General features: G+C 42.9%; 1 protein-coding gene across 2 annotated transcripts in view; it reads right to left on the bottom strand.

Annotated features, from left to right (window-relative positions):
- VPS16 (VPS16 core subunit of CORVET and HOPS complexes) overlaps positions 1 to 25,803 on the bottom strand; it is a 508,307-nt gene that overhangs the window by 35,223 nt on the left and 447,281 nt on the right. Inside the window, exon 23 of one of the 2 annotated variants that reach the window (XM_077275595.1) lies at positions 16,811 to 16,914. The exons of the other annotated variant lie outside the window; for it this stretch is intronic. Coding sequence (XP_077131710.1) covers positions 16,811 to 16,914 — 104 coding nt within the window. The remainder of the gene's footprint in view (positions 1 to 16,810; positions 16,915 to 25,803) is intronic. 2 annotated transcript variants of the gene reach the window in all.

The raw sequence follows: 25,803 nt of genomic DNA, 5'->3' as shown, positions 1-25,803 counted from the left end.
TAATGGAACAAGGCAAGGTATAAGAACAAAGACACAGGGACCAAGATATACAGCCTCCGGGAGGGCAGACAAACAAGATACAAGGCAAAGCAAGGAGTAGAACCTCCAGAGAAGGAGGAACACAGAGCAAGGCCTGGCAGCTCAGAAGCAAAACACTAACACATTGCACAGGCCTCGTCCACTGGGTGGAGCTGCTCTAAATACTGGAAGCCTCTTGGTAATTGGTCAGGAACAGATTAGACAGGTGCACCTGATTTCTATAAGAACCAGAGAGTTCAGGCGCCGCCCCCCTATGCACACAGCCAGGAAGCATGCAGAGAGCAGAGGCACAGAATATGGAGCTGGCAGGAAACAGAAACCCCAACATGACCTGGAGCAGTGGGTAAGATAGTGTCAGAGATGAGAGGCCATGCCGTGATGCCAGCAGAGTTACAGTACCCCCCCTTTTACGGCCTCTCTTCTTCAAGCCCACCAGAATAATTTGTAGAAGGATAGGAGCACACAGTCAGAGCTATCACAACATTCCTCTGGTAGAATGAGGTAGGTGTGACATTAGGGATCTCAGGTTGCCAAGTCTCTTTGAATCCAGCAAAATCAGTATCCTTTAGAATGGTTGAAAGCAGAGATGACCACACTTCTGTCTTGGGATCTTCACCCAATAGCCATATGGAAGCTGGAGGCATACATACAGGAAACCCCATCAACCTGTTACTCTGACAAAACTGGACCACCTCTTCTTCCGGATTGGTGAAGAACAGATATACAAGAGCTTCGGCTTCAACTTCTTCATCCACCTGCCACATGGAATCTGAAGGCATCTTTACAGAAAGCATCTTTTGTCCATAGTTCAGAGAAAAACTTTCAAGTGACAGGGATGTTCCTGGGAACTGGTCACTGGTATTGTCGCTGGAGGTGTGTGGAGAGGGCGCCACTGCTTCCTTTTCTTCAGTGGCGCCAGCACACCATGACTTAACCAGCAGATCAGGTGGAGAAGTTGACAACACTGTAGACTGACCTTGGATTATAGGAACTAGAGACCTCTGGAGACTAGGTAGTTCAAAATGCAACACCATGCTGGGTCTTCGAACCGGACTGGGCAGTAGAGTACCCGGCTCAAAACAACCGATGGGCAAACTGGTCAGCAAGTGAAAAACAAATTTCTTTGAATATAATGCTCCGATTTGGAGCTGTAGTAGTCCCTTCGACACTGGACTGTTCATAAGTAGGACTCAGCATTCACCAAACACCTTCACAGGATTCTGGAGCTGTGGAACAGGAACCACACATAGACTCTGTCTGGTTTGTAGCTTGAACACATCTGCAGGACGGAAGCTCCCACAAGGCACCGGAACAGACACAGACTTTAGCGGAAGGGAATTATTCTCACCAAGGGCAGTCTCTCCTACTGGCCTGAGGTTTTGGAGCTTTAGATCCCCTGGACAGAGGTCATCCAGGTGTTCCTCACAACAGCAGCGACATTGTATGCCCTTCTTATGGCTGATTTCAAGCTGCTGCTTTGCCAGCCCACTCTCAACCTTTTTAGGCTTCACTCGGGTAGCTGCTTTAACGAGTAGAGGAATAGAGGAACTGGAGGGTCACAGACGGTCGTGGCTTGACGTGGAAGTGTCTTCACGGGTTTCGCCCATCTGGAGCGCCTCTCGGATCTAGGTGGGGAAGATTTTACTGGAGCAGCAGGACGAGGTATGTCAAAGACTCTACGGAAGGCCACCAGAAAGGCCCCAAGACGCAAGACGATAGGATCCCCTGCTTCCCAGAGGGGACAAATCCATAATAAAGCATCTCCTGCTAGGTAGGACATAATGTAACCCACCTTAAACCGGTCAGAGGGGAAACAAGCTGCATTCTGCAGGATGCAGCGCAAGCACTGTTCCAGGAAGCTTTGGCATTCTTCTGGATTTCCATAGAATCTAGGCGGGTCTGCTGGGTCGTGCTCCTCCTCATAGGCCAGAAGTTGCTTGTAGAGAGCGATAGAGACTATGATTGGGTCAGAAGTCTCCTCAATCTGAACCACCCTTGGTGGAACAAATTTTTCATGTTGCTCACATGAGCAAGAAAAAAGTTCATCATGTTGTGCGAGCGGTAGCACATGGGATACAGTGGAGGCCATGGCCTGTGCAAACAGTCACGCTAACGCCCTGACTGGTGGGCGTGAGCTCGGGGGGGTTTGTGGCCCCACTGTGCCACAAACCAGACTACCCTGGAAGGTGCGTGACTAGGACAGCTGCCTTGGTCTTCACTGGAGCCTCTGATGGCAAGGTCAGGCTTGTGCGGCAGGTAGCTGCCAGGTGCTACTCCAGGTTGGTGTCTGGCTGTGGCTGCTGATCCCACTTGGAAAACAGGAACACTAGGACAGGTGCAGGCATCAGGCAGGACTGGCAGAAGAGCACGGCTGAAACTCAGACTAGTAGGCTGGCACGGCTGAGACACAGGGCTGGCAGAGATACAGGGCTGGCAGATATGGCAGAGACACAGGGCTGGCAGGTACGGCAGAGACACAGGGCTGGCAGGTACGGCAGAGACACGGGGCTGGCAGGTACGGCAGAGACACGGGGCTGGCAGGTACGGCAGAGACAGGGCTGGCAGGTTTGGCAGAGACACAGGGCTGGCAGGTACGGCAGAGACACGGCTGGCAAGTACGGCAGAGACACAGGGCTGGCAAGTATGGCAGAGACAGGGCTGGCAGGTACGGCAGAGACAAAGGGCTGGCAGGTACGGCAGAGACACAGGGCTGGCAGGTACGGCAGAGACACAGGGCTGGCAGGTACGGCAGAGACACAGGGCTGGCAGGTAAGGGAAAGAAACAGGGCTGGCAGGTACGGCAGAGACACAGGGCTGGCAGGAACGGCAGAGACACAGGGCTGGTTGGTGTGTATGAAGGAACAGGTAGGGACCTGTTCATACAGGATGGGCAGGTACGGATATGTAGTATGAAGGAACAGGTAGGGTCGTGTTCACACAGGATGTGCAGGTACGGAAACAAGCCAGAAGGAAAGGAGAATGAAGTAACAGGTAGAGCAGCAAGAGATAGCGGAGCAACAAAAGCTAAACAGAGCGGAACCACAAGGAATGCAGAGAGGAGCTGCTGCAAGAGATTACTACAGAAGCTAAGGAATGCGGAGAAGAGCTGCAGCAAGAGATTCTGAAGCAGCAAGAGCAGAGCAGAGTAGAACGGAACAGAACGCAGGAGTGCGGAGCAGAGGCAAAGCCGCAGAAAGACAAGGGTAGAACCACAAAGTGCAAAGCCAAGAGCAGAGTGAAGGCACAGAGTGCAGAGCCAAGAGCAGAGTGAAGGCACAGAGTGCAGAGTAAGAAGCAAAGCAAGGTCGCAGAGTGCGGAGCCGAGAGCAGAGCAGAGAGGCACTGCAGGGAAAAAAAACACAGACAAGGAGACAGAGGTAGGACAAAGTTCAGACAAGGTAATGGAACAAGACAAGGTATAAGAACACAGACACAGGGACCAGGATGTACAGCCTTCTGGAGGGCAGACAAACAGGATACAAGGCAAAGCAAGGAGTAGAACCTCCAGAGAAGGAGGAACACAGAGCAAGGCCTGGCAGCTCAGAAGCAAAACACTAACACATTGCACAGGCCCCGTCCACTGGGTGGAGCTGCTCTAAATACTGGAAGCCTCTTGGTAATTGGTCAGGAACAGATTAGACAGGTGCACCTGATTTCTATAAGAACCAGAGAGTTCAGGCGCCGCCCCCCTATGCACACAGCCAGGAAGCATGCAGAGAGCAGAGGCACAGAATATGGAGATGGCAGGAAACAGAAACCACAACATGACCTAGAGCAGTGGGTAAGATAGTGAGAGATGAGAGGCCATGCCGTGATGCCAGCAGAGTTGTTACAGTCACTACTATTTTCTGGATTGCCTTACAAATAAAAGCATAATTTTTCTGATTTTCTGAGTGCAGAGTATTTATATACAGTGGTGTTTAAAAGTGTATTCCCTCTCCTAATTTCCTGTTCTTTCGCATGTTTGTCACAATTAAATGTTTCAGATCACCAAACAAATTTAAATATTAGACAAAGATAACACAAGTAAACACACAAAGCAGTTTTTAAATGAATGTCTTTATTATTAAGGGAAAAGGAAATCCAAATCTAGAGAGCCCTATGTAAAAAAGTGATTGCCCCCCACTCCCTCTTAAAAACTAAATTAACTGTGTTTTATCACATCTTTGGGAAGTGGATTTCAATTTCAACTTGCCACTTCCTGGCCTGATTACTGCCACACCTATTATCAATCAAGAATTCACTTAAATAAGACCTGCCTCACAAAGTGAAGTAGACCAAAAGTTCCTCAAAAGCTTAATGTCATGCCCTGATCCAAAGAAATTCTGGAACAAATGAGAAACAAAGTAATTGAGATCTACCAGTCTGGAAAAGGTTAAACAGCCATTTATACATACCCCAACATCAAAAGAACTGTAAACCTCACTTGCCTCAGTTAACCCCTTTCTGACAGCTGACGGAATAGTTCGTCAGCTGGCAGACTCCCCCGCTTTTGCGGTGAGCCGACGTCAAAGCCGCGACATGTCAGCTGTTATCAACAGCTGACATGTGGCAGCAATGGGCACGAGCAGAATCACGATCTGCCCGCACCCATTAACTAGTTAAAAGCCGCTGTCAAACTCTGACACCAGCATTTAACAAGCGCTGCCGGAAGCCCTCGCACCGTTGACCCCCTGTCACATGATCGGGGTCAGCGGTGCATTGCCATAACAACCTTAGGTCTCCTTGAGACCTCTATGGTTGTTGATGGCAGATTGCTGTGAGCGCCACCCTGTGGCGCTCAAATCAATGCTGCATTTCTGCTACATAGAGGTGATCTGTGCTTCACCTCTATGTAGCAGAGGCGATCGTGTAGTGCATGCTTCTAGCCTCCTAGGGAGGCTACTGAAGCATGCCAAAAAAAAAGGGTTTAAAAATGTAAAAATATATATATAAGTTCAAATCGCCCCAATCAAAATAAAACCATAAAAAAATAAAAATAAAATCAAACCTACACATTTGGTATCGCCGCTTTCAGAATCGCCCGATCTATCAATAAAAAAAAAAAATAACCTGATCGCTAAACGGCGTAGCGAAAAAAAAATCAAAACGCCAAAAGTAAGTTTTTTTTGGTCGGCGTGACATTGCATTAAAATGCAATAACGGGCGATCAAAAAAACGTATCTGCACAAAAGTAGTATAATTAAAAACGGCAGCTGGCATGCAAAAAATAAGCCCTCACCCATCCCCAAATCACGAAAAATGGAGACGCTACGGGTATCGGAAAATGGCGGAATTTTTTTTTTTTTTAGCAAATTTTGGAATTTTTTTTCACCACTTTAGATAAAAAAGAACCTAGACATGTTTGGTGTCTATGAACTCGTAATGACCTGGAGAAGCATATTGGCAGGTCAGTTTTAGCATTTAGTGAACCTAGCAAAAAAGCCAAACAAAAAACCAGTGTGGTATTGCATTTTTTTCATCACACTTGAAATTTTTTTCTGTTACACTACATGGTAAAACCAATGGTATTGTTCAAAAGCACAACTCGTCCCACAAAAAATAAGCCCTCACATGGCCATAGTGACAGAAAAATAAAAAAGTTATGGCTTTGGAAAGAAGGGGAGCGAAAAACGAAAAATGCTCCGGGGGTTAAGGGGTTAAGGTCAGTGTTCAAGACTCCACCACAAGAGAGAGACTGGGCAAAAATGGTCTGCATGGCAGAGTTCCAAGAAGAAAACCACTTCTGTGCAATAAGAACATAAAGGCTTGTCTCAGTTTTACATCTTGATGATCTCCAAGACTTTTGGGAGAATACTCTGGGGACTGATGAGACAAAAGTTGAATTTTTTGGAACTTTTATGTCCCATTACATCTACTGTAGAAGTAACACCGCATTTCAAAAAAGGAACATCATACCAACAGTAAAATATGGCGGTGGTAGTGTGATGATCTGGGGCTGTTTTGCTGCTTAAGGACCTGGAAGACTTGCTGTGGAAAATGGAACCATTGCGGTCTACCAAAAAATCCTGAAGGAGAATGTTCGGCCATCTGTTCGTGACCTCAAGCTGAAGCGCACTTGGGTTATGCAACAGGACAATGATCCAAAATACACCAACCACCTCTGAATGACTAAAGAAAAACAAAACAAAATTAAGAATTTAGAGTGGCCTAGTCATAGTCTTGACCTTAAACCGATTGACATGCTGTGGCATGACCTTAAAAAGGGGTTCATGCTTGGAAACCCTCCAATGTGGCTGAATTACAACAATTCTACAAATATGAGTGGCCCAGAATTCCTTGTAAAAGACTCTTTTGCCAGTTACCACAAACCCTTGATAGCTGTTGTTGCTGCTAAGGGTGGCCCAACCAGTTAAACGTAGAAAACAAAATAAAGCCAGCTCACCGAACAGCTACTGCAGGTGCACGTAACTCCACGTTGATCAACGTAGTCACATGTGAAAGAAGAAAAAAAACTTGTTCCAGCTCCATATCCGTAAAATTCAAACTCAATGCTTTATTAATTCAGTAAAAGCAGTAGATGTGTTGCTCTCCAGATGCACAACAGGGAAAAGAGCGACGCGTTTCGATCACTGAAGATCTTTGTCAAAGCTGAACACAATGTCAAGACAACACTTAATAGAGAAAGTGCACCAATAAAAAGACCTCCAAATGTCACATGATAAATCACAGGTCCTAAGCATATTTGAACAAACACAATATATATATATATATATATATATATATATATATATATATATATATATATATATATATATATATATATATATATATATATACACATACATTTCTTGTATGTGCACAAAAGACAAATTTTAAAGACACAATATATAAATCAATCTTGACATTAATAGTGATACATTAGTTCATTACGTTTGTTAAGGCCAGCAGGAAATCTAGTATTGAGATAATATATCCAGAACGCCTCACGTGTGAGGAGGAGCCGCCTAGTATCCCCACCACGTAAGGGCTTGTTCACATGTTCTATACCATATACACGAAAATACTGTGTACTGCGGGCATGTTGCACAATAAAGTGCTTTGAAGCGGCCGAAACATTACGAACCGAATCACCGGTATTTCCTGTTATGACCCCAGTGGACAGGGTCTCAGAGGAACGTGTAAGTCTGCGAGATACAAAAATCCAGCTCATAGGGCTGTGGTAACTGGGTTGACCAAATAGCTACTCCTAACGCCAACACTAGAAGTAGCCGGGGATCATGCCTACGGTGATCGCTAGATGACTCGCGCCAGCCGGAGAATCTAACTACCCCTAGGAGAAGAAAACAAAGACCTCTCTTGCCTCCAGAGAAAGGGACCCCAAAGCAAGATACAAGCCCCCCACAAATAATAACGGTGAGGTAAGAGGAAATGACAAACACAGAAATGAACCAGGTTCAGCAAAGAGAGGCCAGCTTACTAATAGCAGAATAAAGCAAGATAACTTATCTGGTCAACAAAAACCCTATAAAAATCCACGCTGGAGATTCAAGAACCCCCGAACCGTCTAACGGTCCGGGGGGAGAACACCAGCCCCCTAGAGCTTCCAGCAAAGGTCAGGATACAGATTGGAACAAGCTGGACAAAAATACAAAACAAAACCAAAGCAAAAAGCAAAGAAGCAGACTTAGCTTTGAAATACAGGAACCAGGATCAAAGGACAAGAGCACAACAGATTAGCTCTGAATTCAACGATGCCAGGCACAGAACCGAAGGTCCAGAGAGCCCACACAGCAACGCCCCCGAACCAACGGCCCAGGCGAGCAAACAGGAGAAGACAGAAGCCCCAGCGCCAAATCACTAATGACCACCAGAGGGAGCAAAACGCAAATTCACAACAGTACCCCCCCCTTAGTGAGGGGTCACCGAACCCTCACCACGACCACCAGGGCGATCAGGATGAGCGGCGTGAAAGGCACGAACTAAATCGGCCGCATGAACATCAGAGGCGACCACCCAGGAATTATCTTCCTGACCATAGCCCTTCCACTTGACCAGGTACTGAAGCCTCCGCCTGGAGAGACGAGAATCCAAGATCTTCTCCACCACGTACTCCAACTCGCCCTCAACCAACACCGGAGCAGGAGGCTCAGCAGAAGGAACTACAGGCACAACGTACCGCCGCAACAAGGACCTATGAAACACGTTGTGGATAGCAAACGACACAGGAAGATCCAGACGAAAGGATACAGGATTAAGGATTTCCAATATCTTGTAAGGACCAATAAAACGAGGTTTAAATTTGGGAGAGGAAACCTTCATTGGAACAAAGCGGGAAGAAAGCCACACCAAATCCCCAACACGTAGTCGGGGACCCACACCGCGGCGGCGGTTGGCAAAGCGCTGAGCCCTCTCCTGTGACAACTTCAAGTTGTCCACCACAAGATTCCAGATCCGCTGCAACCTATCCACCACAGAATCCACCCCAGGACAGTCAGAAGGTTCCACATGACCCGAAGAAAAATGAGGGTGGAAACCAGAGTTGCAGAAAAACGGCGAAACCAAAGTGGCGGAACTAGCCCGATTATTAAGGGCAAACTCAGCCAACGGCAAGAAGGTCACCCAATCGTCCTGATCAGCAGAGACAAAACACCTCAAATAAGCCTCCAAAGTCTGATTAGTTCGCTCCGTCTGTCCATTAGTCTGAGGATGGAAAGCAGACGAAAACGACAAATCAATGCCCATCCTACTACAAAAGGATCGCCAGAATCTGGAAACGAACTGGGATCCTCTGTCTGACACAATATTCTCAGGGATGCCGTGCAAACGAACCACGTTCTGGAAAAACACAGGAACCAGATCGGAAGAGGAAGGCAGCTTAGGCAAAGGAACCAAATGGACCATCTTGGAGAAGCGATCACATATCACCCAGATAACAGACATGCCTTGAGACACCGGAAGATCAGAAATGAAATCCATGGAGATATGTGTCCAAGGTCTCTTAGGGACAGGCAAGGGCAAGAGCAACCCGCTGGCACGAGAACAGCAAGGCTTAGCTCGAGCACAAGTCCCACAGGACTGTACAAATGACCGCACATCCCTTGACAAGGAAGGCCACCAAAAGGATCTGGCCACCAGATCTCTGGTGCCAAAAATTCCTGGGTGACCTGCCAACACCGAGGAATGAACCTCGGAAATGACTCTGCTGGTCCACTTATCAGGCACAAACAGTCGGTCATGTGGACAAGAATCAGGCCTATCAGCCTGAAATCTCTGCAACACACGTCGCAGATCTGGAGAAATAGCTGACAAGATAACTCCATCCTTAAGAATACCAACAGGTTCAGCGACTCCAGGAGCATCAGGCACAAAGCTCCTGGAAAGAGCATCGGCCTTCACATTCTTTGAACCTGGTAAATACGAGACAACGAAGTCAAAACGGGAGAAAAACAATGACCAGCGGGCCTGTCTAGGATTCAGTCGTTTAGCAGACTCGAGATACATCAGATTTTTGTGATCAGTCAAGACCACCACACGATGCTTAGCACCCTCGAGCCAATGACGCCACTCCTCAAATGCCCATTTCATGGCCAACAACTCCCGATTGCCCACATCATAATTTCGCTCAGCAGGCGAAAACTTCCTAGAGAAAAAGGCGCAAGGTCTCATAACAGAGCAACCAGGGCCTCTCTGAGACAAAACGGCCCCTGCTCCAATCTCTGAAGCATCCACCTCAACTTGAAAGGGAAGCGAGACATCAGGCTGGCACAAAACAGGCGCCGAAGTAAACCGACGTTTCAACTCCTGGAAAGCCTCCACGGCAGCAGGAGCCCAATTAGCCACATCGGAGCCCTTCTTGGTCATATCCGTCAAAGGTTTCACAATGCTAGAAAAATTAGCGATAAAACGACGGTAGAAGTTAGCGAAACCTAAGAACTTCTGAAGACTCTTAACTGACGAGGGCTGAGTCCAATCAAGAATAGCTCGGACCTTGACTGGGTCCATCTCCACAGCAGAAGGGGAAAAAATGAACCCCAAAAAGGGAACCTTCTGTACACCAAAAAGACACTTTGAGCCCTTGACAAACAAAGAATTTTCACGCAAAATTTTAAAGACCATCCTGACCTGCTCCACATGCGAGTCCCAATTATCAGAAAAAAACAGAATATCATCCAGATAAATGATCAAAAATTTATCCAGATAGTTCCGAAAAATGTCATGCATAAAGGACTGAAAAACTGAAGGGGCATTAGAGAGCCCAAAAGGCATCACCAAGTACTCAAAATGACCTTCGGGCGTATTGAATGCGGTTTTCCATTCATCACCTTGCTTAATGCGCACAAGGTTGTACGCACCACGAAGGTCTATCTTGGTGAACCACTTGGCACCTTTAATCCGGGCAAACAAGTCAGACAACAGCGGCAAAGGATACTGAAATTTGACAGTGATCTTATTTAAAAGCCGATAGTCAATACAAGGCCTCAAAGATCCGTCCTTTTTAGCCACAAAAAAGAATCCCGCACCAAGAGGGGAAGAAGACGGACGGATGTGTCCTTTCTCCAGAGACTCCTTGATATATGAACGCATAGCGGTATGTTCAGGTATCGACAGATTAAACAGTCTTCCCTTAGGAAACTTACTGCCTGGAATCAAATCTATTGCACAGTCACATTCCCTATGAGGAGGCAATGCACTGGACCTGGACTCGCTAAAGACATCCTGATAATCAGACAAATACTCCGGAACTTCCGAAGGCGTAGAAGAAGCAATAGACACAGGCAGGGAATCCTCATGAATACCACGACAGCCCCAACTTGACACTGACATAGCCTTCCAGTCCAGGACTGGATTATGGGTCTGTAACCATGGCAAACCCAAAACAACCAAATCATGCATCTTATGCAAAACAAGAAAACGTATCACCTCGCGGTGTTCAGGAGTCATGCACATGGTAACCTGTGTCCAATACTGCGGCTTATTTTCTGCCAATGGCGTAGCATCAATACCCCTAAGAGGGATAGGATTTTCTAATGGTTCAAGAATAAAACCACAGCGCTTAGCAAATGAGAGATCCATAAGACTCAGGGCAGCACCTGAATCTACAAACGCCATGACAGGATAAGATGACAGTGAGCAAATCAAAGTTACAGACAGAATAAACTTAGGATGCAAATTACCAACGGTGACAGGACTAACAACCTTAGATATACGTTTAGAGCATGCTGAGATAACATGTGTAGAATCACCACAGTAGTAGCACAAGCCATTCTGGCGTCTATGAATTTTCCTCTCATTTCTAGTCAGGATTCTATCACATTGCATCAAATCAGGTGTCCGTTCAGACAACACCATGAGGGAATTTGCGGTTTTGCGCTCCCGCAACCGCCGGTCAATTTGAATAGCCAGGGCCATGGTATCATTCAGACCTGTGGGAATAGGAAAACCCACCATAACATTCTTAATGGCTTCAGAAAGGCCATTTCTAAAATTAGCAGCCAGTGCACACTCGTTCCAATGTGTCAGCACGGACCATTTCCGAAATTTTTGGCAATACACTTCAGCCTCGTCCTGGCCCTGAGACATAGCCAGCAAGGCTTTTTCAGCCTGAATCTCAAGATTGGGTTCCTCATAAAGTAAACCGAGCGCCAGAAAAAACGCATCAATATCAGCCAATGCCGGATCTCCTGGCGCCAACGAAAAAGCCCAATCTTGAGGGTCACCCCGTAAGAATGAAATAACAATTTTTACTTGTTGAGCAGAGTCTCCAGACGAACAGGGTCTCAGGGACAAAAACAATTTACAATTATCCCTGAAATTCCTAAACTTAAATCGGTCTCCTGAAAACGGTTCAGGAATCGGTATTTTGGGTTCAGACCTAGGATTTCTGATAACATAATCTTGTATACCCTGCACACGAGCAGCAAGCTGGTCCACACTTGTAATCAAGGTCTGGACATTCATGTCTGCAGCAAGCTTAAGCCACTCTGAGGTAAAGGGGAAAAGAAAAAAAAAAAAAAAAAAAGAGAGAAAAAAAAACCTCAAAATTTTCTTTCTTATAATCCCACTTCTGCAATGCATCAAACATTCAATACAGGCCTGGCATACTGTTATGACCCCAGTGGACAGGGTCTCAGAGGAACGTGTAAGTCTGCGAGATACAAAAATCCAGCTCATAGGGCTGTGGTAACTGGGTTGACCAAATAGCTACTCCTAACGCCAACACTAGAAGTAGCCGGGGATCATGCCTACGGTGATCGCTAGATGACTCGCGCCAGCCGGAGAATCTAACTACCCCTAGGAGAAGAAAACAAAGACCTCTCTTGCCTCCAGAGAAAGGGACCCCAAAGCAAGATACAAGCCCCCCACAAATAATAACGGTGAGGTAAGAGGAAATGACAAACACAGAAATGAACCAGGTTCAGCAAAGAGAGGCCAGCTTACTAATAGCAGAATAAAGCAAGATAACTTATCTGGTCAACAAAAACCCTATAAAAATCCATGCTGGAGATTCAAGAACCCCCGAACCGTCTAACGGTCCGGGGGGAGAACACCAGCCCCCTAGAGCTTCCAGCAAAGGTCAGGATACAGATTGGAACAAGCTGGACAAAAATACAAAACAAAACCAAAGCAAAAAGCAAAGAAGCAGACTTAGCTTTGAAATACAGGAACCAGGATCAAAGGACAAGAGCACAACAGATTAGCTCTGAATTCAACGATGCCAGGCACAGAACCGAAGGTCCAGAGAGCCCACACAGCAACGCCCCCGAACCAACGGCCCAGGCGAGCACACAGGAGAAGACAGAAGCCCCAGCGCCAAATCACTAATGACCACCAGAGGGAGCAAAACGCAAATTCACAACAATTTCCTATGTCATATAAATGTTTGCTGATGCAAGTTTTGAGTTTACGTGATGTGCTTCCAATATAGGATAATTGACTTGCAGTGCAGTCTATTTTGTAAACCACAAAAGTGGTATTGCAATTAATATATTGTTTAATATTAAAGACATCCATAATCTCAGAGTTATGAAAGGTTTTTGTAATGAAAGCATATTTACAAGTTTTACAATTATTAGACCCACATCTGAAAAAACCCGTACAGTCTAACCATATTCTATTAATATTTCTATTCATGGAAAACATGCTTGGCGATATTTTGTTACCAATTGTTGGAGCTCTCCTGGCTAACACATTAACTCCTGATCTTAAGATATTAGCCAGATTTTCATCTTCATACAGAACTGGGAGAAATGTATTTACGATTATTTTAATCTCATAAAATTGGGGAATAAATTGAAAACAAACAAAAGGTTTTTTGCCAATATCAATTTTAGAATTAGGAAGAGCTGTTTTTGGTTTTGGTGCAATAAGATCCTAATTTTTTTCTTACCAAGAATATTGTGTGCTCTGTCTACAGTCCATTGAGGATAATTGCGGCGTTTTAACTTTTTGGCAACCATATCAATTTCTTTCTCTAGATCTTTATCATTACTGCAGTTGCGTTTTAGGCTATTTTCACACTAGCGTTTATCCAGGCTGCGGAGGGATGCGTACATCCTCCGTGAAGCCCCGCCCACTGCTGCGCCTCTTCGTTCAGCTCCGCCTACGGCTGCATGCGGCGTGTGCACGCTATCTTTAACATTGGGTACGCAGGCCATGCCGCTGTATGTGGATACCGCCGCATGCGTCATTTTGACGGTGCGACGACCTGCACCGAACGCAACATGTTGCGTTTTCGTGCAGATTCCGCACCGTCAAAACGATGAATGCGGCGGCATCCGCATACAGCGGCATGGCCTGCGTACCCAATGTTAAAGATAGGGTGCGCACGCCGCATGCAGCCGTAGGTGGAGCTGAATGAAGAGGCGCGGCAGTGGGTGGGGCTTCACGGAGGAAGTCCACATCCCTCCGCAGCCCGGATAAACACTAATATGAAACTAGCCTAACTCTGGTGAATTCACCCAGAGGAACAGACCTCACTGTGTGTTTGGGGTGACCACTTCTCGCATGCAATATAGTGTTCCCACTCAATGATTTGTTATGTGTCTTGGCGGAAATTATTTGATTCACTATACCAATTAAATTTAGATCTAGAAAGTTAATTTCACTGTAATCATGTCTATGAGTGAATTTAATATTGTAGCTATTGGAATTGAGATAATCAATAAAGTTGGGTATGGCAGATACATCCGCACCTCAAATGATGAGCGTGTCATCGATGTATCTGTCATACCACACCAAACAATGAAGAAAGGGATTAGAAACAGAAAAAATATATTCATATTCCCAAAAGGCCAGTCATTACACTGGCTGCCCATTCATTACAGGATACAATTCAAAGTTCTTGTTCTCACCCACAAAGCTCTCCACAGTGCGGCACCCCCATACATCTCCTCCCTCATTTCGGTCTATCGGCCTAACCGACCGCTGCGCTCTGCAAATGACTTTCGATTAACCTCGGCATTAATCCGTACCTCCCACTCCCGACTCCAAGACTTCTCCCGTGCTGCGCCAATCCTCTGGAATGCTCTACCACAAGATATTAGGACCATCCACAACTTGCATAGTTTTAGGCGCTCCCTCAAAACACATTTTTTCAGAGCTGCCTACCACATTAACTAATCAAGGTCATTTTATGTTTGTGTGTGTGTGTAGCCCTTTCACTATCTCCATCTATCCCCCACCCCCTGAAGATGGCTGGACCATCATTGTAAGTACATCATTGTAAATACACACCTGTACTTTGTATCTCTCCCACCTCATTGTAGATTGTAAGCTCTCACGAGAAGGGTCGTCTTATTTTGCTTTATTATTGTATTGCTAACATTGTTACCTATGATTGTTGTTTGAAACTGTTACACTGTAAAGCGCTGCGGAATATGTTGGCGCTATATAAAGATTATTATTATTATTATTATTATTATTAAGGCCATGACCACATTTGCCAAAGAAGGTGAAAATTTGGCACCCATGGCCACACCAGATCTCTGTAAATAATAATTGTTGTCAAAACAGGAAAAATTGTGTGTCATGAGAAAAAATGTTGCTTGTAAAATAAAATGAATTAAATCAGATGAGTAATTACTAAACTTATCCAAATGAAATTGAAGGCCTCGCATAGCCAGATCATATGGGATACATGTATATAAAGAGACCACATCACAACATAACCATGAGTGATTTGAAAGCCATACTTTATCCGAAAAAACCTTTAGGACCTCCTTGGAACCTCTAATGTATCCCAGGGTTCTACATACGAGTGGCTGAAGTAACGAATCCACCCATTCATACAGATGTTCATTGGCAGAGCCAATTCCAGATACGATTGGCCTCATGGGGGGAATGGCATCATCTTTATGAATTTTCAGCAGTCCGTGCAAAATTGGGCATACAGGATTTTTTACATCAAGATATTCAGCTTGTTTTTTTGTAAGTATACCTAAGTTGTAGCCCTCTTCAACAATTCTGTCAACTTCATTTTTAAATTTACTAGACAGATTTGCTCTTTGTATCACTATTAATGTCAAGCTTAATTTATATATTGTGTTTTTAAAATGTGTCATTTGTGCACATACAAGAAATGTATATATATTGTGTTTGTTCAAATATGCTTAGGACCTCATATGACATCATGTGACATCTGGAGGTCTTTTCATTAGTGAACTTTGTCTATTAAGTGTTGTCTTAAGTTTAGGAGTCAATCACTTTTTCACATAGGGCCTCGTAGGTTTGGAATTCTTTTCCTCTTAATAATAAAGACCTTCATTTATAAACTGCTGCATTTTGTGTTTACTTGTGTTATCTTTGATATAGATATATATATATATATATATATATATATATATATATATATATATATATATATATATATATATTTTATTTTTATTTTTTTTGGGTGATCTGAAACCTTTAAGTATCAGAAACATGCAAAAGAAAAGGAAATCAGGAAAGGGGCAAACACTTTTTCACACCACAGAAATAAGCATAGACAGCAAGAACACCTCAGAGTGTGTTTTTGGTTTAGAAAGAGCTGAGGGATGTGTTGTGGCAACATCAGACCTGAATGGACTGGCACGTCTGGGCCCTAATCTACAAGGTTTAAACAAGCTGGGCTTTTGCTCTGCCTGATGTAAGACTTTTTTTCTGCTGCCAGAGTGAATAAAACACTGTGCTCGGACTGAAAACTTGTGCGTGCCTCTTTATCATGTTCCTGTTATTGCCTACCAGAGTGAATTCCCAACGGTTGTTTTCAGCATACGGCACAGGCAAACTTCATGTAATTGAAGGAAGGATGAACAGACAAATGGACAGACATTCTTGATCAAAATCTGCCATCTGAGGATGATGAAGATGAAACGAGGGTGGACATTTCAGCAAGACAATGACTCCAAACACACAGCCAAGGAAACTCTCCATTGGTTTCAGAGAAAGAAAATAAAGCAGCTAGAATGGCCCAGCCAGTAAGCACGTTCATTACTTTTTTTCCTTGTGTCATTTCTCATTTATTATACATAATTTATGGACATCTAAGGTCTGATTTCTTTTCCTGTGTTCATTGGATGGGCTATTAACATCTGGTGAGAATTTAATGTCAATAGCACCTTTAGAAATATATTTAATTAGAAAATTGGTGACATGTTAAATACGTGTGTGTGTGTGTGTGTGTGTGTGTGTGTGTGTGTGTGTGTGTGTGTGTGTGTGTGTGTGTGTGTGTGTGTGTGTGTTATATATATTCACCATAGACCTCCAGTTCCATTATAGTAGTTGATCAAGCTCATATTAGAAACTTTTCCTTTATGCATGTTTTATTCCAAAAATTAAACATTCTTACCCAACTAAAAGAAAACCCTTAACCTTTTGCTCAGGGCTCACACGTGCTAGGTACTTCTTTGCTTCAGATTTGTTTCGGTGCTTCATACAAATTTCAACGTATGGCTGTTTAAAATAAATAAATAAATATATATATATATATATATATATACACAGTATATAGTATTTTCAAAAGGGTATTAGTGTTTACTTGGCATGCACATTTTTAAATATGCAGATTATTCTTATGCAGTGAAAATCTATAAAAGTTAAAACTACAGTAAACTGGTCATCTATAGAGGAGGTACACTAAGGGTCTCTATATATGTTAGACTAAAGATGGCTGAACCGGTCGATATAGACTGGTTCAACAGAGACTAATGTGTATGGGGCACCGGCTGACTGATGGTAGGGAGAGATGTCTTTTGCGCATGTCCCTTTTTGGACTACAGATCACATTGTCCACACTGTAAGGGTATGTGCACACGATGCGGAAAACGCTGTGGATCCACAGCGTTTCTGCAGCTGCGGGTCTGCAGCAGTTTCCCATGAGTTTACACTACAATGTAAACCTATGGCAAACAAAAAACGCTGTGCACATGCTGCGGAAAAAAACGCGCGGAAACGCAGCGGTTTACATTCTGCAGCAGGTCTTTCTGTGGATTCCACAGCGGTTTTACAGCTGCTCCTATAGAAAACCGCAGTTGTAAAACCGCAGTGAAATCCGCAGAAAAACCTCGGTAAATCTGCTGTAAATCCGCAATAAATCTGCAGCAAAAACGCAGGACCATTATACGTGTGCACATACCCTTATAAGCTGCCAACTGATGAGTCAGCCGGCAGCTTTCTAATAGAGAACACAGGTGCACTTGGATGTGCGAATGCTCCTATATATGTGAGAGATGGCGGAGATGACAGTCAGCCAAAATATAGCTTGTCTGACAGCCGCCTAATGTGTATGGCCAGGTTAAGGAGTTGTCAATAAGGCTAAACGGGTACAATTTTATTATATTGCAGGGCTCGTGAATCAGGCCTTATATTGACATTTTTCATAAAGCACTGTACAAGCATACTGACATTGGTTTTCAGGATAAGTACAATTGCATGGTCAGGTCTTGGAGATCTATTCAATAATGTATGTGAACTCTAGTAACAGATCTATTAATACCAAGTAGCAGATTTGAGGGGTTTTTTTTATTAAATTTTAAAATATAACTTTTAATCCATCGTTAAAAAAGAGCCACACAACTTGATATAGTCTACCAACAAGACAAATGAACATGTAACACATATATCTTATAGAAATGCCCACCTCATTGGTGTGAGGTGATAATATAAAATATTCAGGGGAAGTTTATCACACATAAATTAGATGTTATGCGTACAGAAGGTAAAAAACATCTAAAAATATATACCGTAAATGGAATATCACCCGATTATTTCTGTGGACTATGGAGTGAAGGTGATCCTGGAGCTGGAGAAGACTTTCAAGCAATAGGTTCAGGGGAGTATCAAATATTGAGAAAGCCCTCCAGTAAAGCCCTGTGAGGCTATACTAACAATGAACAGATTAAGGGTTTTCCCTAGACTGACTTGAGAAGCGTTTCCTCCTACTTAGATTTAACGGGGATAGTGGCAGGGTTATAACGGCTCAAATTCGGGTAGGGGAAAGCAAGTTAGCGAAAGCCTTATTGTTTATCCCATGTTCAGTGTTTAAATAAGGTGATAACCACATGTGGATGGTAACGTCCCTTCCGGTGGTCTGCACATCTCTTCTGCCCGAACCCCCGCCACACGAAAGCTGAGGAATCATGTCCGGTCCATTGAACGCAAATCCTAAAAGTGGTATATGCCGCAAGACCTGTTGATTATTGACAGCAATGCCACAAACAGTTTATGAAGTGCATATGGAGGATGGCGTATGCCACATGTGTGATTCAACATTCACAGTGACATCACATCCTGCCTTGTCAAAAGAAATCGGACATAATGTAAACCCATATTGGAACGCAAAATCCGTCTCAAAGGAGGAAAGCCACCTTTCCCTCATCGTAGAATTTAGGAGGGCGGAGTCAAAGATTACTCCTAAGTCCAGATCCTATCTTAGATGTGTATTACATAGAATCATAGAATGTTACATTTGGAAGGGACCTCCAGGGTCATCGTATCCAAACCCCAGCTCAATGTAGGATTCACTAAGCCATCTCAGACAGATGTCTGTCTAACCTCTGTTTGAAGACTTCCATTGAAAGAGAAATCACCACCTCTCATGGCAGCCTGTTCCACTTATTGATCACCCACATTGTCAAAGATTTTTCTAAAAAATCTGTATCTTCTCCCTTTCAGTTTCATTCCATTGCTTCTCGTGTTTTCATGTGCAAATGAGAATAAGGATGATCTCTCTATACTGTGACATCCCTTCAGATATTTGTAGACAGCTATTAAGTCTCCTCTTAGCCTTCTTTTTTGCAAATTAAACATTCCCAGATCCTTTAACCATTCTTCGTAGGATATACTTTGAGGTCCGCTCACTATCCTTGTAGCTCTTCTCTGAACTTGCTCCAGTTTTTCAATGTCTTTTTTAAAATGTGGTGCCCAGAACTGGACAGTATTCCAGATGAGGCCTCACCAAGGAGGAGTAGAGGGGGATAATTATTTCACATGATCTAGACTCTATGCTTCTCTTAATAAATCACGAAACTGTTTGCTTTTTTCTGCTGCATCACACCGTTGATACATGTTCAGTCTGTGATCTATTAGTACACATCTTTTTCACACATCCTGTTGCTTAATTCTAATTCCTCCCCTTCTACAGATGTAGTTTTTGTTATTCTTGCCAGATGTAGAAACTTGCATTTCTCCCTGTTTAACCCCGAAGCCTGTTTTCAACTTCCTGATCAGGCCATTTTTTTCAATTCTGACCACTGTCACTTTATGAGGTCATAACTCTGAAACGCTTCAACGGATCCTGGTGATTCTGAGATTGTTTTCTCATGACATATTATACTTTATGATAGTGGTAAAACTTCTTGGCTTTGACTTGCATTTATTTGTGAAAAAAATGGAAATTTGGCGAAAATTTTGAAAATTTTGCAATTTTTAAACTTTTAGTTTTTATGCCCTTAAATTAGAGTCATATAATACAAAATAGATAATACATAACATTACACACATGTCTGCTTTACATTAGCACAATTTTGGAAACATTTTTTTTTGTTAGGAAGTTATAAGGGTTAAAAATTGACCAGCGATTTCTCATTTTTACAACAAAATTTGCAAAACTATTTTTTTTTTAGGGACCACCTCACACTTGAAGTGACTGAGGGGTCTATATGACAGAAAATGCCCAAAAGTGACACCATTCTAAAAACTGCACCCCTCAAGGTACTCAAAACCACATTCAAAGAGTTTATTAACCCTTCAGGTGCTTCACAGGAATTTTGAACTTTTTTTCACAAAATTTTTACTTCAGATCCAATTCGTATTATTTTACCAAGGGTAACAGTAGAAATTGGACCACAAAAGACGTACAATTTGTCCTGAGTACGCCGATACCCGATATGTGGGGGTAAACCACTGTTTGGGCGCATGGCAGAGCTCGGAAGAGAAGGAGCGCCATATGACTTTTCAATGTAAAATTTGCTGGAATTGAGATCGGACACCATGTCACGTTTGGAGAGCCTCTGATGTGCCTAAACAGCGGAAACCCCCCACAAGTGACACCATTTTGGAAAGTAGATCCCCAAAGGAACTAATCTAGATGTGTGGTGAGCACTTTGAGCACTTTGAACCTCCAAGTGCTTCACAGACGTTTATAGTGTAGAGCCGTGAAAAAAAAAATCATATTTTTTTCACAAAAAATGAACTTTTCGCCCCAAATTTTTTTCCCCCAAGGGTAACAGGACAAATTGTACCCCAAAAGTTGTGCAATTTGTCCTGAGTACGCTGATACCCCATATATGGGGGTAAACCACTGTTTGAGCGCATGGCAGAACTCGGAAGAGAAGGAGCGCCGTTTGACTTTTCAATGCAAAATTGGCTGGAATTGAGATTGGAACCCATGTCACGTTTGGAGAGCCGCTGATGTGCCTCAACAGTGGAAACCCCCCACAAGTGACCCCATTTTGGAAAGAAGACCCCCTAAGGAACTTATCTCGATGTGTGGTGAGCACTTTTAACCCCCAATTGTTTCACTAAAGTTTAGAATGTAGAGCCGTGAAAATTAAAAAAGCATTTTTTCTTTCCACAAAATGATCTTTTAGCCCGCAATTTTTTTTCCTAAGGGTAACAGGAGAAATTGGACTGCAAAGTTGTTGTCCAATTTGTCCTGAGTACGCTGATACCCCATATGTGGGGGGAACCACTGTTTGGGTGCACAGCGAGCTCAGAAGGGAAGGAGCGCCGTTTGGAATGCAGACTTAGATGGATTGGTCTGCAGGCATCACGTTGCATTTGCAGAGCCCCTGATGTACCTAAACAGTAGAAATCCCCCACAAGTGACCCCATATTGGAACCTAGACCCCCCCAAGGAACTTATCTAGATGTGTTGTGAAAATTTTGAACGCCCAAGTGTTTCACTAGAGTTTATAACGCAGAGCCGTGAAAATTATTTTTTAGCCCCCGGTTTTGTATTTTCCCAAGGGTAACAGGAGGAATTGGACCCCAAAATTTGTTGTCCAATTTGTCCTGAGTACGCTGATACTCCATATGTTGGGGTAAACCCCTGTTTGGGCGCACAGGAGAGCTCGGAAGGAAAGGAGCACTGTTTTAGTTTTTCAATGCAGAATTGGCTGGAATTGAGATCGGACGCCATGTCGCGTTTGGAGAGTCCCTGATGTGCCTAAACAGTGGAAACCCCCCAATTCTAACTGAAACCCTAACCCAAACACACCCCTAACCCTAATCCCAACCATAACCCTAACCACACCCCTATCCCTAATTCCAACCGTAAATGTAATCCAAACCCTAACTTTAGCCCCAACCCTAACTTTAACCCCAACCCTAACCCTAATGGGAAAATGGAAATAAATAAATTTTTTAACATTTTATTATTTTTCCCTAAGGGGGTGATGAAGGGGGTTTGATTTACTTTTATAGCGCTTTTTGGGCGGATTTTTATGATTGGCAGCCGTCACACACTAAAAGACGCTTTTTATTGCATAAAATAGTTTTTGCATCACCACATTTTGAGAGCTATAATTTATCCATATTTTGGCCCACAGAGTCATGTGAGGTCTTGTTTTTTGCAGGACGAGTTGACGTTTTTATTGGTACCATTTTCGGGCACATGACATTTTTTGATCGCTTTTTATTCCAATTTTGGGGGGGCAGAATGAACAAAAACCAGCAATTCCTGAATTTCTTTTAGGGGGGGGGGGGGGCGTTTATACCGTTCCACATGTGGTAAAATTGATAAAGCAGCTTTATTCTTCAGGTCAGTACTATTACAGTGATACCTCATTTATATCATTTTTTTAAGTTTTGGCGCTTTTACACAATAAAAACTATTTTATATTAAAAATAATTGTTTTTGCATCGCTTTATTCTGAGAGCTATAACTTTATTTTTCTGCTGATGCTGTGTGGCGGCTTTTTTTTGCGGGACAAGATGACGTTTTCAGCGGTACCATGTTTATTTATAGCCGTCTTTTTTATTACTTGTTATTCCACTTTTTGTTCGGCAGTATGATAATAAAGCGTTGTTTTTTGCCTAGTTTTTTATTTTTTTTGCGGTGTTCATTTTTTTTTTTTTGCGGTGTTCACTGAAGGGGTTAACTAGTGGGATAGTTTTATAGAGCGGGTCGTTACGGACGCGGCGATACCAAATATGTGTATTTTATTGTTTGTTTTTTTTGTTTACATAAATAAATGGATTTATTGGGAATTTTTTTTTTTCCTTTATTTGGGGATTTTATTTTTTTTTTACTTTCTAACATTGTCCCAGGGTGGGACATCACTATATTAGATCAGATCGCTGATCTGACAATTTGCATAGCACTGTGTCAGATCAGCGATCTGACAGGCAGTGCAGGAGGCTTTCCGGCGCTTGCTCTGAGCAGGCGCCGGCTAGCCACCTCACTTCAGGACCCGGAAGGAGCCCCGCGGCCATTTTGGATCCAGGAACTCCTTCCAGAACACCGAAACAATGCGATCGCATCGCGTTGTTCCGGTGGGAGAGCGCAGGGAGCCCCCGTCCCTGCGCGATGCCCCTCTATGTCACTGTCACTACTGACAGCGGCATCAGAGGAGTTAAATGACCACAATCGGCGCTAGCACCGATCATGGGCATTGCTGCGGGGTGTCAGCTGTCATATACAGCTGACACCAGCACGCAATCGCTGCGGCGCTCAGCGTGAGGCCGAGAGATCGTGCCGCCGTACTAGTACTGCGGTTTGCGGGAACTCAGTTCCCGCAGAGCAGTACTAGTACGGCGCATGTCGGGAAGGGGTTAATATAATTCTATTAGTCGGTGCCCATTGTTCAAGCTTACCTAGATACTTCTGAATCCTTTCTTTGTCTTCTCTAGTGTTAGCTATCCCTCCCTCATTGCCAGCAAATTTGATTAGTATACCTTCAGTTCATTTATCTAGATTATTTAAAAAAGTTGAACAACACTGGGGCAAGGACAGAGCCTTGTAGTACCCAACTTGAAACACTCTTCCAATTGATGTGCAACCATTTATTACCAGTCTTTGAGTACGATCACTGAGCCAGTTATGAATCCATCTATTCAGTCTTGTCAATCCCATACTTGGCCATTTTTTCGCTAAGAATAGTAAGAGATACTCTATTAAATGCTGTGCTAAAGTTGGGATATACTATATCTACTGCACTTCCCTGATCCACCCAGTCAGTGATTCTATCATAAAAGGAAATTAGATTAGATCAGTCTGGCATGTATTGTTTGCTACAACCCCATGTTGGCTCTGGTTAATTACTGTATTCTTGTCCAAAAATTTAGATACATGCTGCTTAATAATTTGTTCAAAGATCATTTCTAGTATAGAAGTAAGTCTAAAATTTCCTGGCTCCATCGTCTTTCCTTTTTTGAAGATGGGGACAACATTTGTCCTTCTCCAATCTTTTGGAACTTCTCCCATTCTCCAGGATTTTTCAAAGATTCTGGCTAGTGGTTCTGCAATTTTCTCTGCTCTCTTTCAGTACCCTGGGATGCAATTTATCTGAACAAGGAGATTTAAAATCATTTGTTTTCTTAGAGAACACAAGATGCAATATAATAATTAAAAAGTTTGTCCTTCTCAACATTTTTGACCACTTCATCCTTTTCATCCTGTAAAAATCCAATAGCATCTTTGAATTTTCTTTTGCTTTTGACATACCCCCCAAGATCCTTTTTTTATTGTTTTTTGTCTCCATTGCAAGCCTCACTTCATTATTGGCTTACAGTTAAGATCTTTCAAAAACAAGGAAAACTCTACCTCTCCTCCATACAAAATATCACCTATATAGCAGGTCCATAATTCTATTCTGGTTGTTCAAGATTCATTATTTACTGAAAACATGACATCCTCTCACACCAACTCAAGAGCAGGTTAGCGTAGGTCGGGACACAGAGCTGGTGGAAAACACACCAATCCAAAAGAAAATAATTTCTTGTCACACAAAACCACAAAAGTTTAAGAATTCATATTAACATCCTCTAGCACTCAAAAAGTGCTTCAGTGGGGAAAAGAGGTGTACAGTGCTTCCCTGTCAATACTGGCCAAAATTAAAGTGAAACAAAATTTAGTCCGTCAATTTTTGTAAATGATCAGTAGTGTCCTCTATATAGGACTTAAGTGCAATAAATCTTAGTACCTTATCCAGATTCTGGCTCTAGCTCCCCATTACTGAGACAATGGGTCTTCCTCTAAAAGAGGGGGTTAACTCCTTTTATGAAAATAAAATGTAGCCGTCCAATGGGTATTTTGGTAGCAAAGAATCTTATTTGGATTTCCTCAATAAGCCCAGATGCAGCCCATCTGTAGTCATGTTTGAGTGCATCATGGAGTTTTGGGGTAGGATTTGTTGGATTTCATAACCTTGTCACTAAGAAGCGTTTTGCCAAGTTGTCTATAATGTGTCGTCTCAAGGATCACTGCGTTTCCCCCTTTATCAGAGGGTTTAATCGTAATTTTGTTATCATTTCACTCCAGATCTGAACAGACCTTGCATTTCTTCTTTCATACAGTTAAAATTAGAAAATCCATCTTTTTTTAATACTCTCAGTTAATCTATAGAAACCATATTTGTGACGTCAATTGATGACAGATCCCCTTGTGAGGGGGGGCATTTTGGTGTGCTTATTTTTTAAGGTTGTAAAGGGTCTTTTTCTCTCAGGGTTATTTGTCTCTTCTGTTACATTAGTTAATAGCCTCACATCTCCAAGGAGTTCTTCTGGAATTGCCAAATCACTACAAAGCTTTTTATCTTTTTTAACAAATAGTTTATGCCATTATAATTTTCATGTGAACAAGTATAACTCTTTTACACAATCAAATTGATCAAAATCTGAATTAGGAATAAATGTGAGACCCTTGCACATCTGTTAATTGTTTGCACTAGAGGTTAATTGTGTGTGTCTTGCTTTCTGGCAAGCTCATGATTAGGCGGTTCCTTAACTCCTTTACCTCCTCAAGGCAGTTTGCACCTTCATGACCAGAAAAAGTTTTACAATTCTGACCACTGTCACTTTATGTGGTGGTAACTCTGGAATGCTTCAATGGATCCCACTGATTCTATTTTTTTATGATAGTTGTAAACATTTCTTCAAAATGATTTGCTTTTATTTGTGAAAAAAACTGAAATTTGGTGAAAATGTAGAAATTTTCAAACTTTAAATTTTTATGCTCTTAAATCAGAGAGTTAGATCACATAAAATAGTTAATAAATAACATTTCCCACATGTCTACTTTACATCAGAATAATTTTTGAAACATCAATTTTTGGTTAGGAAGTTGACCAGCAATTTCTAATTTTTCCAACAAAATTTACAAAACCATATTTTAGGGACCAC

This window comes from Ranitomeya variabilis, chromosome 7, assembly GCF_051348905.1.
Source record: "Ranitomeya variabilis isolate aRanVar5 chromosome 7, aRanVar5.hap1, whole genome shotgun sequence".
Lineage (NCBI taxonomy): Eukaryota > Metazoa > Chordata > Amphibia > Anura > Dendrobatidae > Ranitomeya > Ranitomeya variabilis.
This window is presented reverse-complemented; position numbering and strand designations above follow the sequence as displayed.